Source organism: Limulus polyphemus, unplaced genomic scaffold (assembly GCF_000517525.1).
Source record: "Limulus polyphemus unplaced genomic scaffold, Limulus_polyphemus-2.1.2 Scaffold1539, whole genome shotgun sequence".
NCBI lineage: Eukaryota > Metazoa > Arthropoda > Merostomata > Xiphosura > Limulidae > Limulus > Limulus polyphemus.
This window is the reverse complement of record NW_013667149.1, coordinates 114,895-129,216: the sequence shown is the minus strand read 5'-3', so window position 1 is coordinate 129,216 and position 14,322 is coordinate 114,895. Positions and strand designations below refer to the sequence as shown.

General features: G+C 33.3%; 1 protein-coding gene across 1 annotated transcript in view; it reads right to left on the bottom strand.

The window, feature by feature from the left end:
* LOC106464006 (histone-lysine N-methyltransferase ASH1L-like) overlaps window positions 1–14,322 on the bottom strand; it is a 137,539-nt gene that overhangs the window by 76,416 nt on the left and 46,801 nt on the right. The window contains exon 3 of the mRNA XM_013924109.2: window positions 2,261–6,576. Within this exon, the coding sequence (XP_013779563.1) occupies window positions 2,261–6,576 (4,316 nt within the window). The remainder of the gene's footprint in view (window positions 1–2,260; window positions 6,577–14,322) is intronic.

Sequence of the window (14,322 nt, the reverse complement as noted above, 5' to 3'; positions counted from 1 at the left end):
GGGGGGGGGGGGCTCCAGGACCCTCCCTTCAATCTATGCCTGCTTATACAACATTAATGAATACAGTTATTATTTCTGAAATAAATAAATTAATAAATTTTTATCATAAGTCCAATTAAGCAAGTAATTTATGTGACGCTAATCAATGTCATCAATATTTATAAGTAATCAATTATATTAATTAAATTACCCAGCTTTATAAATGCTTTCTATGTTATACTTGCAAAACTGCAACACTAACCAACAATATACATGATTGCAAAAAACATGTACAAAATATAATACATGATACTGGCAGTAAGTTGGGTAAAACTGATTTTTCATGACGAAATAGTTTGTATTTATTTGTTTATAAATTTTCAGTTGATGGCAAAATTACTAATAACATAAAAACAGTGTTGGAAATTAATTGTCAATTATGGATGGATGCATATTCAAAAGTAGTGGGGAACATTATACAATAAACCACCTTTTAAGGTTGTGGTACTTAGTGATTAAATAGGTATTATCTAAGTTTGGTCACTGTTATCAGAAAAAATTAAAAGATTGTTTTTTTTTAACTCTTGGGTAGCAATTAGAGTTAATTCTGTAAAATAGATCAATTATACTGAGTCTACATTGCAAGTTTGTCACTGTAAAAGTTAAAGAAACTAACATACATCTAAGTTACTGTTTTACTAAAGGTTAGTGAATACTCTAAGCATAGATATTAAAATTTTAATATGATAACCTTTGTTACAAAACAGAGGCTATGAAATGACCCTATGTATTATATTTTTTATAAGTAATCATAACAAAAGTCATCATTTCAATAATGTAATTGAATTAATCCCCTCACTAAACAAGAATAAAAACAAACTAATAAATGACAGATTATTGATACTGCAGACTGCTGGACAACAATGATTTATGTTCACTTTTAGATGTTGTAGTATTTGGTAACTTGAGAATTTTTTAACATTAGTTGTACAAATAGAATAAACAATCTCCGAATTATTGAAAAAATTACAGTTTTGAATATCAAAGCATGTAAAATAGTACTTTGCCTGTACACAAGTTTAATCAATACATGAGTATTAAAAAATTTACTAAACAGTTTTCTGTTAACATTGTCAGAAACAATAATAATGGGGATTGTTTCTTTCAGTTTCAGTCAGAATAATTTAGTTTACTACTAATGATATTAATATAAATAGATATAAATGTGCAATTCAAGACTACTAATGTTACATATATTTTTTTCTTTACAGGCACTTGTAATGCAAATACAACTTGAATGACACATGGCTATTAATATCGAGTAAATTATCCTTACTTGTTTTGAAAACCCAAATAACTGCTTATATGAAAATAACTAAAAAAACAACACTGTTAATTTAAATCCCAGCTGCCAATGTTGTGTTGCTCAATACTATATAATATGTCACATATCTTACAGCAGGTTAAACTATGTTCATAAAAAATGAGGTTTTTAAACTTTAAACCATACTCTTAGCAGTTAATTTTCATCATGTCAACATGTTAAAGCAGTCACAAATTTCTCTTTAGAAACAACTCATTAATTATTAACTTGTCTTAACCTTGAAATATTGAAATTTGTTTAATGACTTAGAGCTTGCTGATATGAATCTTAATTTGTTGAGTATTTCTACTTCTGTATGTGTTTCTAATTTTTGAATTACCACCTTATATATACCAGGAATGTGTATATTCAAAATTTCAAGCAATGAAGCAAATATGTAAAAGTATATTTGATTTCCTCATAAAATCAGCTGTGTGGTGTGTTACAAAAGGAGAACATTTAAAGATGGACTTATGGCAGTGTAATTTCTAGAAGTGCTACAAATATTGTGAAAGCTCTATAAAATTGTTTAACATATGGTATTACATACTGTTTTATAAAGCACATTTTGGACTCAAAAATACAACTTGTTCAAGTGTTTTTCCAAGCAATTTATTCAGACGGGTTTATTAATTTGGGAAAACCAGGTAAGTAATAATGGTAACAATGCAAGAGTCTGATTCTATTATTAGATGAGATTAAGTTCATTGTCTATATTTGGGAAATGTTATATGGTCCTTTAATGATTTAATCCAGTTTACATTAGATTAGTTATTGTGTTTTTCCCTGCTGTAAACTACAAACAACTAACTGGATTTAACAGTGTACAATATGCTTGCTTGTGTAGAGGGAAGTTTACAATGAAATTCTAACTCTACTGGCCATAAACACAATGTAGAAAATACAAAATAAACTTACCTTGCCTGATACTGTGGTACTTTCTCACTATCAGGCCCACTTTCTTTCCTCAGTCTCTTAGCTATTGGAACCTCAGGTTCTTTAGGTTTCCGTTTAGTTTCTGGCACTGAACCAATGGTTTTCAATCCTTTAACTACAGAATCAATAGCTTCTGTAATTGAATCTTTCTCAGCAGTAGGTTTATAAGCAGACGAAAGTCTAGCTGCTGCTCTAATGCGCCAATTGTAAGTCTGTTGCCTTGTAATAGGACGGTTTTTAGCAATAAAATTAGGATTTGGCCTTTTCTTTTTCTTCTTAACAAACCCAGTCCTGTTAATTATTCTTCTTTTCCTACTAAAAGTTGGTAATCTTCTATTTAGAAGGCATCGATTTTGTAATCTTGAAGTTGCAGATGCATGCTGTGATCTCTTTTTAGCTTGCACTGAACTTGAATTCACAGAAGTGGAACCTAATGAAGATAACTCTGTTTTAGTTTTCTCAACTTGACCTTCCCCACGTACAAGCTCTGCTAATGGTAAATCTTCAGAACTACTTTCTTCTCCTACGTGTAATTTTTTAGCCTCTTCAGTAACTTTAAAGGATATACCCGCATCTCCTACAAAAGGAAGAGATGACAAATCACTTGAATATTTTTGTACACATCTTTCAATGGCCTCCTCAATTGAACGTAGAGTTGCTTTTCTTCTCTTTAGGTTTTTTGTTCTGGTTTTCAAAAGTCTATGGCCCCTCGTATTCATGGTGAACTTCTTCTTTGGCAGATTTTTTCTAACAAGAAATTGTTTATTGTTTAATTTTGTCTGTGAATGACACCGGGAAAGATTATGTTCCACAACAGAAGTTTCCTGACTCTTATTGTTCTGATCACTTGTTTCTTCTGTTGTATACCTTATTATACAGGCTTCTATAGCTTCATCAATAGTATTTCCAGCACCTTGTAAAGTATCAACTCTTTGAGATTTACTAGAAAATTCTGTACAGACATCCAAAATCTGACTGATTGCAGACTTCTCAGAAGTACTCTGCCGTGTAGCACCTAATCGAAAATATCTTTTCTTTAAAGGTAAATGTTGTTCTAGAGTTGTTGATTTACCTCGAATAGAGCGAGATCCTAATTCTTTCTGGGTAAGCACATTTCTTTTTCTAAATTTCTTTGCATTTGTTTCTTTTAATAATTGAGTAACAGCTGATTTACCTTTATGAAAACAACGTTTAAGTCCTTGAGTTTCTATGTCAGATTTTTGTAGTTTATCGGATTTCTTAACTTTCAGATATTTTTTAATTCGGAACATGGAAGGCACAGTTTTTTCAGTTATTTTTTGGTGATTTCCTGAAATACTAAAAACTTTAAAAATAGTAATTAAAGCTTCTAGGTCAGCATTATCAAAAAAAATTCCTTTACCTTTCCCTTGCTTTATTTTCTTTTTTTTTCTAACAGATTTTTCTTTAACTAGGTATCCAGTTTTAAGTTCATTTTTTGTTGCACTAATAGCTACTATATCTTTTACTTGCTCATATAATGAAGTGCCACTTTTATTGTTGCTTTCTTCAGACTTTTTCTCACTTAAACAAGTGGATTTTTTAGTAGCCAAGTTCTTTGGTGTTAGTGGTATGCCGGTGCTTTCTTTTGATTCATTCTGCATTAACTCTTCAGTACCAGGCAATTTTCTAGATTTTGATGACTTTGGTTTTTGGTTTTCAACATTTGCTCCATTTCGATGTTTTCCTTTTGTTCTAGAGTTTTTTCTAATAGATAGCTTATGCTTATCAGCAACAGATTTTCCTTTTTGACAAGTTGTCAAACTTGAAACTGATGACAAGTGTGTTTGTTTTCTTATACTTCTTCCAACATCTTTGTCTAAAATTTTGGGATTCTTACTGATAAGATTATCTAAGTTTGCATAGCTTTTTCTTGCAGCTTTTGTTCTGTGCTGTTTCTGTTGGTGAGGTTCAACATCTCCTGGCAAAATGTTGTTTTCTGTACATTCTTTTGCTGTGGATTCTTTATTTACTAAATTTACTAGTCTTCTATTTTCACTACTATTAAATTGTGTTTTACTATTTGAGGAGAATTCTGAATATTCAGTTTGTAACTGGTTTTCTTGACTTGTTGCATCTGCAGCCTGACTGGACACAAATGTTTCATTCTCTGTCTTATTGTTTTCAAGTTCACTTTTTTCAGAGTTTCTTGGATTGCTGGATAAAGCCTGTGTTGAATTATTTTCTGCATTTTCATTTGATACTTGCTGCTTTTGGACATCAGGATCCTTAGGTCTGGCCTCAAATTGCACATTTTCTAGTTCCACCAATTCCGGTTTTTCTTGTGATTTATTAAAGTTTTTTGGTGGTCCTTTCTTTACACAGCCTACTGGATATTTTCCCACATGTTTTTCTTTTTCTGCAGACAAACAACTAGCAACTTCAAAGTCACTCAGACTATCTGATTCAACATTTTGAAACTGGTTACATATATTCTCTTGAACACTCTGAACCAACATTTCTAGCTCACTGTCACCTTTGCAATTTTCAGACCTAGCTGATGCAGCTAATGCTTTTGCATATGAATTTCTGGTCATTTTAAATACTTCAGTATCACTGACAACTTGAGTGGCACTTTTATCACTATTCTTCTTTATTCTGTTTTTCCTTATGTTTGATCGTGCTACTACTTTCTTATTAATATTGTTCTCTGTTGGTTGTCTAATTTGTTTAGACAATGAATATATTTTGTCTGTATTTTCTGACACACTTTTTTGTTCAGTACTTTTAGAAACACTTTCAGATATGGCACTATCTATAGAATTTTGTCTTGCCTCCAAATTCTTTTCAGAAAATTTTACAGTTTTATGATTTTCCAGTTTTTCAATAGGTATTAATGTTTTACAGGAAAACTGGTTTTTTGAAGGTTCAACTCTGCCCCCTTGTTTATGCACTTCATCAACATTTTGTGGATACGGAAGAGATGTACATTTAGAGGAATCTGCTTTACCTCTTGTCTTTATTTCACCACAAGTTTCTTGGTAAGCAGGTGATGTACACGTAAAGAGTTCAATCATTCTTTCTGTATTTTGTGTTCCATCATGACCGTGATGGTAAGTTTGGGGTGCTAGTGATTCATTTTTTTCCCTTGTTTTCTTTATTTCACTAAGACACTGAGAACTAGCATGGGAAGGTATAGGAGAAACAAAATTATTTTCATCCCTAATTGCATTTTTATCAAAATGTATGTAATTCTCAATATTATCTGTTAAATGTTCATTACAAACCAACTGAGAAGGCTGAGGATGGTTTTCATTATCACAAAGCTGTCTCATTGGAGATTCTTCACAAGACTGGATACCACTATCAGGAGACACACCAGACTTTGCATCAGATGCTGTCGATGATGCAGGAGCATTCTCAACATTTGAAGAAGACAATGTAACATTTTCTTTTCTTTCTCCCTTTGGCCTCTCCAAATTTTCTTTAGACAATATGGATGGTTTAGAAATAGTCATATGAGTAGTTTCTTTAGACAAGGATACTTTTGTTGAACTTAATTTATTTTTTTCATGCTTCATAGACTTAAATGAATTTCGGAGATAACTTAACTTTAGGTGTTCATCGCACACTTCTGATTCTGACTGATCAACTGACAAAGTAAAATTACATTTCTGGGACACACAACTTAAGCTTTTGCAAGTCACATATGACTTCTCTCTGTTTTCTGACAGTGAAATGTTTGATAAACTAGTGGAAGGACTATTCTCACAAATTTTACCTGCAACAGGAGATATAAGCTGTGACACTTCTGTGTTATCTTTTCTGTCACTGTTGATATTACTGTAGTTACGAGAATGTTCATGAACAGTCCACTCTCTATTAAGTACATTGTCATTTATAGGTATATATTCTTTTGTGTATGAAAAGTTTTTGTGAGCCATACCTTTATTGTACTCATCAGTATTTACAGTTTTTATGTTACAAGAAACTTGATTTCCTGATCTTTCTTTTGAAACTACTGGCAATCCTCTTTCTTTTCTTACCCTTTCTTCTTCTTTACTAGAGTGATAATGTCCTTTATTGTAATAAGCTGGACACTCTGTATCTGAGGAGTAAGAGGAACATTCACTATCTGAACTACTACTGCTGCTACTGCTGCCACTCTCACAGCTACTGCTGCCAAAACTAGTACTGCCACTGCTTCCACTACTGCTACCACTATGGGTTGAACTTCGACTACTACTTCTTTGACTATATTCACAAGAATGAAATTTTTTGAATGAACAGCAATTTGAAGATCTCCTTCTAGAAGATGTGTATCGCTTTGGTGTAATATCCTGTAAAAATAAAAATTATAGAAATATATACATACTTATATAAAAATGGTATAAAAAAGCTTCAATATAAATGTATTTTCTCACAAACTGTTAATCAAAGAAGTCAGTAAACACTCATGGCATTTTATTTCTGAAAAACAGCACTATAAAGAATTAATGCAAAAGATCTACTGAAAATATATTAAAAATCACGTTAAAGTGATCCTGAAACAACTAAAAGAAGGTGAAGTAATAAATATATCATCAAATCAATTACATTAAATAGCAAATTAAAGGTTTAATTAACAAATACACATATATTGCGTTAACCAAAATGATTCTTGCAAAATATATATGTGGTTGCAGTTTATTCACAACCAAGATAGTTAATATTTTACAAATGTATATAGTCTAGCCTATAAACAAACATTTATATTATAAATACCAGTTAAAGCTTTAGAAATATTTCACATAAGTGCCTAATGTTACATGTTAGCCCCAAGCTCTTTGAAACATTTAAATATAAATACCTAATTCTACATGTTAACCCCATATTTTTAGAAACACTTCACATAAGTGCCTAATGCTACATGTTAGCCCTAAGCTCTTTGAAACATTTCATATAAGTACCAAATGTTACAAGTTGACATCATACTCTGTGGTAAGTCAAAGGAACTAGTAAATACTTCCTTCCTTCCTAGACAAGTTCCACCAATACCACAAAAGCTTTAGTGAACTAAACAAGATCTACAGCTAGTCAGCCAGTCTTCAGTGTTATTTTAGTGTAGCTAGGGTTGGTATTCATAGTATTGTAGATGTAAAACAATTTAAATTCTTCATGGTCAGTTGGAGAAATTTTTAAATCAAATAATGTACAAAAAGTTCTACTTTTTCCTAGTTTTCTAAAACAAGTAATATGTTGTAATATATTTACAATTTCTAACCAAGTTCACTGAAGTTATGCCTCACAGAACATAAAAATTTTGAGATTAGTATATTTCAAATGTTAATAAGGAACACCAACATTTATCTCATTGATTTATAATAATTTAAAATCTCTAGTAATCATTATTTACAGACTCTCTTATAAAGTCTAAAAATTATGTGTTAGATAGTCAGTAGTTTCATGTATGTAAAGTACAGAATTTGACAAAATGAGGCATTGAAAATATCATCAAATTAATGATATGAACTGGTAAAAAATAATTACAAAAATTAATCAATGAATCTTCACACCACAAAATAGTATAATGTCTTTTAGCTATATCATGAGGAAATAATACGGATATAGTAAATATGATCTACTACTGAAGGAAAAATCACTTCTTTTAATTGTCAGTTAAACTGAACAACCTTCATAATTAATAAATCTCAAACTTTCTGACACAGTCTATTAACCAGATCTATATAGTAAAACTGGAAAATTAGTAGAATTTGATAATCAATTAACAGATGGACTCATTAATCAATTATCCAGTTATTTTTTGTGAGTTGTGATACTAATCGATTAAGTTGAACAACCTTGAATTAATCAAAAATAATAATGAGAAATCATAATGGCAATATTTCAAATACTTGGATTGTTGGAATAATTGAAAGTTAACACTTTCCTAAACTGAAAATGTATTTCAGATTGATACTTACCTCCTCTCACAAAATTGCTTTTCTCGATTAGTACTGCCCTCTATTGGCACAAAGTTTCAACTCTCATCACTAGCCTTCCACCTTCTGCTTCTGCATAGCCACCTGTAAATGATAATGCAACAGCTCTCCACCAATAGAAGTGTGACACAACTCCTATCATAACCAGTGCCCTCTCCACATCTGCACTCATTAATCACTTTGAGATTGGTCAGAGGACCTATACTACATATCATTGGAAGTAGGGAGACTGGGTGGGAAATGTGAGAAGAGGTAAGTATATATTGGAAATACATTTTCAGTTTAGGAAAATGTTAACTTATGATACAGTATATTACCTCCACTCACAAAGTAGCGAGAATCTGACATTGAACTGTAGGAGGGATAGTGAAAAAGTGATTCCCCTTTAGTAAGTGCCCAAAGAGAGACCATGAGGTGTGGAACCAAAAAAAGAAAATACCACATCTCAGCAGGAAACTGCACCACATCTTTTATGACTGTGTTGCAAATATACAAAAGGCGGAAAAACATGAAGCAATCCCATAATACATATTACCAATTAATGGGATCACTGGGTGTTGGGTGGCTAGGGTGCAACAGACAGTAGTGGTAGATCGAGCTCATCCAACAACAGGTGGTATCTGGAATTGGTTGGAAAGATGAGCTTCCGTACCAAAATCTGTCTCCACTTGCACACATTTCTAGTGCAACCAACACCTGATCCACCACGAATTGACGTCCAGCAGATGGTTGGAAGGAAGAGGGGCCGCAAACCTAGAGTGTATCTCCAGTCCAAAACTGGCAGCATTGGGCATTTTTCATCCACTCCTCAGCAGAAGGAAGAATACCAGCCATATCACATGGGAGAACTTATGTAGCTGAACAATCTCCATTCAACAGCATCCAGAGAATGGTAGGTTGAAGAAACATCTCAGCCCGAGAGGCAAATTGCAACATATATATATTTGTGATATGCTTCAACATATACCTTGTGGTATCTGAAATTGTACATCAGGTCCGTGGTAGGAAGGGCATTAGGACATCGATACACGATTCTAATCATGACCAGGCCATCTCCAATCAACACCAGACCTACCGGGAATGTACATCTAGAGGATGGAAGGAAGGAGGAATGCCTTCATGGTGGGAAAAAGCAATCTACCAGATATAAATATATATATATATATATTAACATGGTGTAGTGCTACAACCAAAACCTGGCAGTATCTGGAATTGTACATCAGGTCCATGGTAGGAAATGCTATCGATACCCACAGAATGCCACCACCCTACTCTCAACTGAGTGGTATCATGCATCACTCAGGAGGACAGACCTCCATGGTCCACTACCCCAGTGGCTAGGAACTGGTAAATGGCAAGGACTCCCATACTTCAATAGAAGAAAGGAGGACCACATCACTGGAGACAGTACAAAGGGTGATCACAATATCCTATTTTGAAAAGAAGAGCTACCATGTCAAAGGAGTAGATTAACCAACACCCAGCAGCATTTGGAATTGTACATAAGATCTGCAGTAGGAAGAATGTCAATGCTTTACTCATGTATGTCCATGAGTGTATGGCCTAGGATGAACATGTTTATGAAGCTAAAGAGAAAAACTAGTAGTGGTCCTATGGAACACCCCATCTCTACAGTGTGTGTAACCTAATCCTGCAATGTAATAGTTTTGGCATAGATGATAATTGAACGGAGACACACAATCAACACCTGAAATTGTACATCAGGTCCATGGTAGGAAGAGCTGCAACATAACTGACACTGAGAATGGTCACAGGATGAACAGTACAAATTAAAAAAAAAAAGTATACCTGGTCAAGCACCATTCGCCACAGAGTGGGATAGACAATACACTAACAAAAAGGCCCCTGTAAATAAATAAATAACAAAAACATAGCAAAGAAAACTAAGTCTGTACTACTGCCAATCAAGAAGTGATTAACAACTGCAAATGTGGAGAGGGCCCTGGTTACAATAGGGATTGTGTTGTACTCCTATTAGTGGAGAGCTGCTGCATAACCATTTACATGGATATGCAGAAGTAGGAAGTGGAAGGTTAGTGGTGAGCATTCAGAATTTGTGTTAATAGATGGCAGTATTAATTGAGAAAAGCTATTTTGTGAATGGAGGTAAGATATCGTATCAGAAACATTAAGAATTGCAAATAATAATTTTGATTACTTTCATGACATTAACTGATTTAATCATAACTGCATTTTTTTAGACACTAATTTATGTAATTGATACCCTCATAGTTTACTGAAGTAGTTGGTCAACTCTACCGTATAGACATATTCTTTTCCATTGCCAAATACAATGGAGAAAAACAGCCTTTTATTGTGAATAATTGTCCTCTTTGTGAATGTTATAGGCTTTGGACACCTAGTCTTCAAATTGCTGATTAATAGAAGTCTCTGATGCACAGGGAACTTTGTGACACTTCATTTATAGGCCAGCTGACATTTTAAAGGCTGATTATGGCTCAATATCAAGAGGTAATCCTTTTCTATTCATAGATTTCTTGTTAAAGGATCCTCATCTTGTTCTGTCTCTATGTTCTCACAATATCTCAAAAAGAGCATACGTGCTTTGACAGCATTGACTCAATTTAGGGAATTCACATTTCACTGTTTGAAATTGTATTATGCTTTTTTTTCATGTTATCAATGGCACCTGTAAACTGACTGATGGATTTCATGCAGGCTAACTAAGAGTCATCTCTAGTGCCCACAGAAAGGTTTAGTGACATAGTTCTCGATATAAACAATGCTGATCTCTGATCCAGAATGTTTTTTATAATTTTCTGAACATTTACCTTACTTTATTCTTCAAAATGCTGATCAAAGTTTTTTCTCGTTTGTGACTCCCTAGCTTGTGCCTTAAAACTGTTTGCTAAGGTCATTTAAAAAATGAAAAGTTGTGAGTAGACATATAGAAAAGATCAAGCAAATAAAACAGTTTTACTGAGAAAAATACAATCTTAGCTCTGGGAAATAGCAAGTGCTTTGAAAATACAGTTAAAACCAAGGAGTATTTGCAAGCAGTCACAACTCAAACAGGTTAAATTCTTATTCCTACCCACACCCACAAAAAAATACTGAAGATGATGTCTTCTGGGTAGAACTGAGTGATGATAGCTGAGTATATCCCCAACATGAATCCAGTATTTGTTTGTGTAATTCAGTTGAACATAAATATAAAGCATGAAAGATCCTTAGATTTCAGCTAACATCACTGTAGTTTTACCATGGTGTAAAAAATAATTTCTCAACCTCTTTAATACCAAGGACCAGTGTTCCCCCTAAGCTGTGCGGCTACACAACAACCAATAAAGCGTCGTGCACTTGATTATTTCAGCCACGCACAGTATTGGTGAAGAGTCTCAACACATTGATGGCCTTAATGACCCTGGCAATCAATAGGTCTAAAGCCCAAATAACCAACTGGTAGCATTGCAAAGTAACCTAATGATTCAATAGGGTCTATGGTATAAAAATACCCCCCCCCCTCTACTATGATACTGGTGCACATGAAACAATTTATTCTGCACATGGATTGGAAGAATTACAGATAACATTGCCATGGACCATCTTGCTGCTTCCCTAAATTTTCAGCGTACAATGAAAAATCATTATGATTTACGTGTGCATATTCTGTCAGTTTTTTTTAGTTGTTTGTTTTTGTGAAATCCCACAGACCATCAAGGTGGTTGTGATGGACTAGAGGTTGAGAAACACTAGTGTAAAGACTTTATAATTGTAAGAGTTATCTAAAGTTGAAATTAAAGTGTTAAGCTTTATACCTATTTCATGGTTCATACAAACTTATCAATTGTTTTCTCAGGACTTTTATCAGGTTTTCAAGTAGTATTTTACTGAAATAATTTTATATCTCACTTTAAAATTAATTAAAACTATACAAAACTAACCTTTATGATGCACCAGTAGCTTTATTTTCAGGTGAGAAGTTGATATGACTGTTGACACTGTATCTGAATTTGACTTCCTTCTTCTAGATGCAATTACATATTGGAACTTAGTCCTTTATGATGTAATGTTTCTTGTTCTTGCATTATTATATCTTTTATCACTTAAAATTTATTTTGTTAGTTACTGATTCAAAATTTACAATAGCAATGTATTATTGTACAGTGTAGTTCAGTGCTCTCCCTCTCCAGTGTTGCCTATGTAAATTAACTTACAGTTGACAGAAACCACTGCAATAATGAATGTGTCAATTAACTTGTCACATGACGTACAAAGTGTCCATGTTTTGTTTCCATACAACATTAATCCACTCTTTATGCATACCAGGGCCTAGGTAGAAGGAGATATAGTTTCAGGGATTTTATGTACAACTAGTTACAGTTTTTATCTGAGTCAAAAATAAAGGTATTTTTACAACTGCTTTGTCATAAAATATGCAACAGTTATCTCCATTTTAGAGCCAGGCTGGCAGCAATAACCTTTACATATGTGAAATTTAATAGGTTTGAACATAAATGCACAATATTTACATATTACTCTGTAAAACTGGATATATTTTCACTAAAATTAGAAAAAGGCTATAAATATGGTGCATGTTCTGTACAACAGGGTATAGGTTTAGAAAAGTGGGCTATACACTTCTACCAGAAAATTATTTCAATATCCTTACCCCTTCGCAGTCTGACCGGTATTTTAAATACTCGCATAAAGCATATTTCAAATGACTGGTTTTCCTTCTTTTTAATGTTTAATAAGCTGGGAATGCCCTTGGTTTAAATTTTATTTTTGCAAATGGTTCCTTGTTGTCCATAGGATATGATAAATGTTGCTGTTAAGAAATGGTGGTGTGGGTATATGCACTAGATTTTGTGAATAATACATATAAGAAGTCAGGGTTTATGCATTATATTACTCAATTAATGCAGGTAAAAAATTAGGTAAAGATTTGTCACTTATACACTTCTTAGTCTCAGGATTTATTTTACTTTAAAATTTGTAATCACACATGCTAAAATACTTTTGTACAATTCTATATTCAACAAGTTATCTCACATACAGGGATAAGTACTGATATTTGCTCATATCACACTGGAGGATGACAATTAGGGGCTTACAAACAAGTATGTAATTATCAAATCCAACGATGTGAAATTCCTGGTAAAGTATTCTTATAGGTAAGGTCCTAATCAGCATTAATATTTCTATAATTTGTGTGGTTATAAAATATCTGTAGTGTTCCTTTTGCATCCAAAGTTCCATCTGCTAGTTCTCCCTTCCAGTTAAGACTGTCTTGACACTTCCCAGGACAACCCTGAATCATGGGATTACTTCCACTAACATGCCCTCTTGTGAAGTCACTAAGATCCTTATGTTTATCTATCTTATGCAGAGAATGGTATGCAACATAAGTTACTGTTTTTATGTATGTATGTATATACTGTATTGGCCGGATTATAAGCCAATGTTTTTTATTAATAATCAGGGTGTGAAATTTATAGTCACCTAATAATCGTGGCTGACCACAGGCCCCTTCCCCCAACTCTAACCTGTCACATTACTGAATGTTCAGATAGCATCTGTCTACGCATGCACCCCAGATGTTCCCTCAAGGTCATCACTAATTCTTGCAACTAATCCACCTCAAGGCTGTTCAGTCATAGTACTGATTTTGCAAACCTAAGAAAGGTTGTTATGAAACTCAAATTTGTTTCTTTCCCATGGTTTCTGAAAATGGGGGGTTGCCTTATAATCAGACCAATATGGTGTGTGTGTGTGTATACACACACACACACACATGTGTATGTACGTATGTATGCATTTCTGATTGAGCAAATGGAACTCTATGGGAACAGACATATTTTGCCTATCAGTTTAACAGATCAGTTCCAGATTTAGAAAGATTTCTATAAATTTTTGGCCAGTCATTATAGTTTTAATACAAGTCAAATACATGGTTTTCATAGTTTGCTAAGAGTGATCACAAAAAATATGACATACACACATAAATTTATATGTGATAAATTTCCTAAAACAGCTAAACAGCCTAATAGGATAACTAACCTCCCATATTATAATTAAAACATAGATATTGGTCAAAGGCCTTCAAATCTGAGGTTTTAT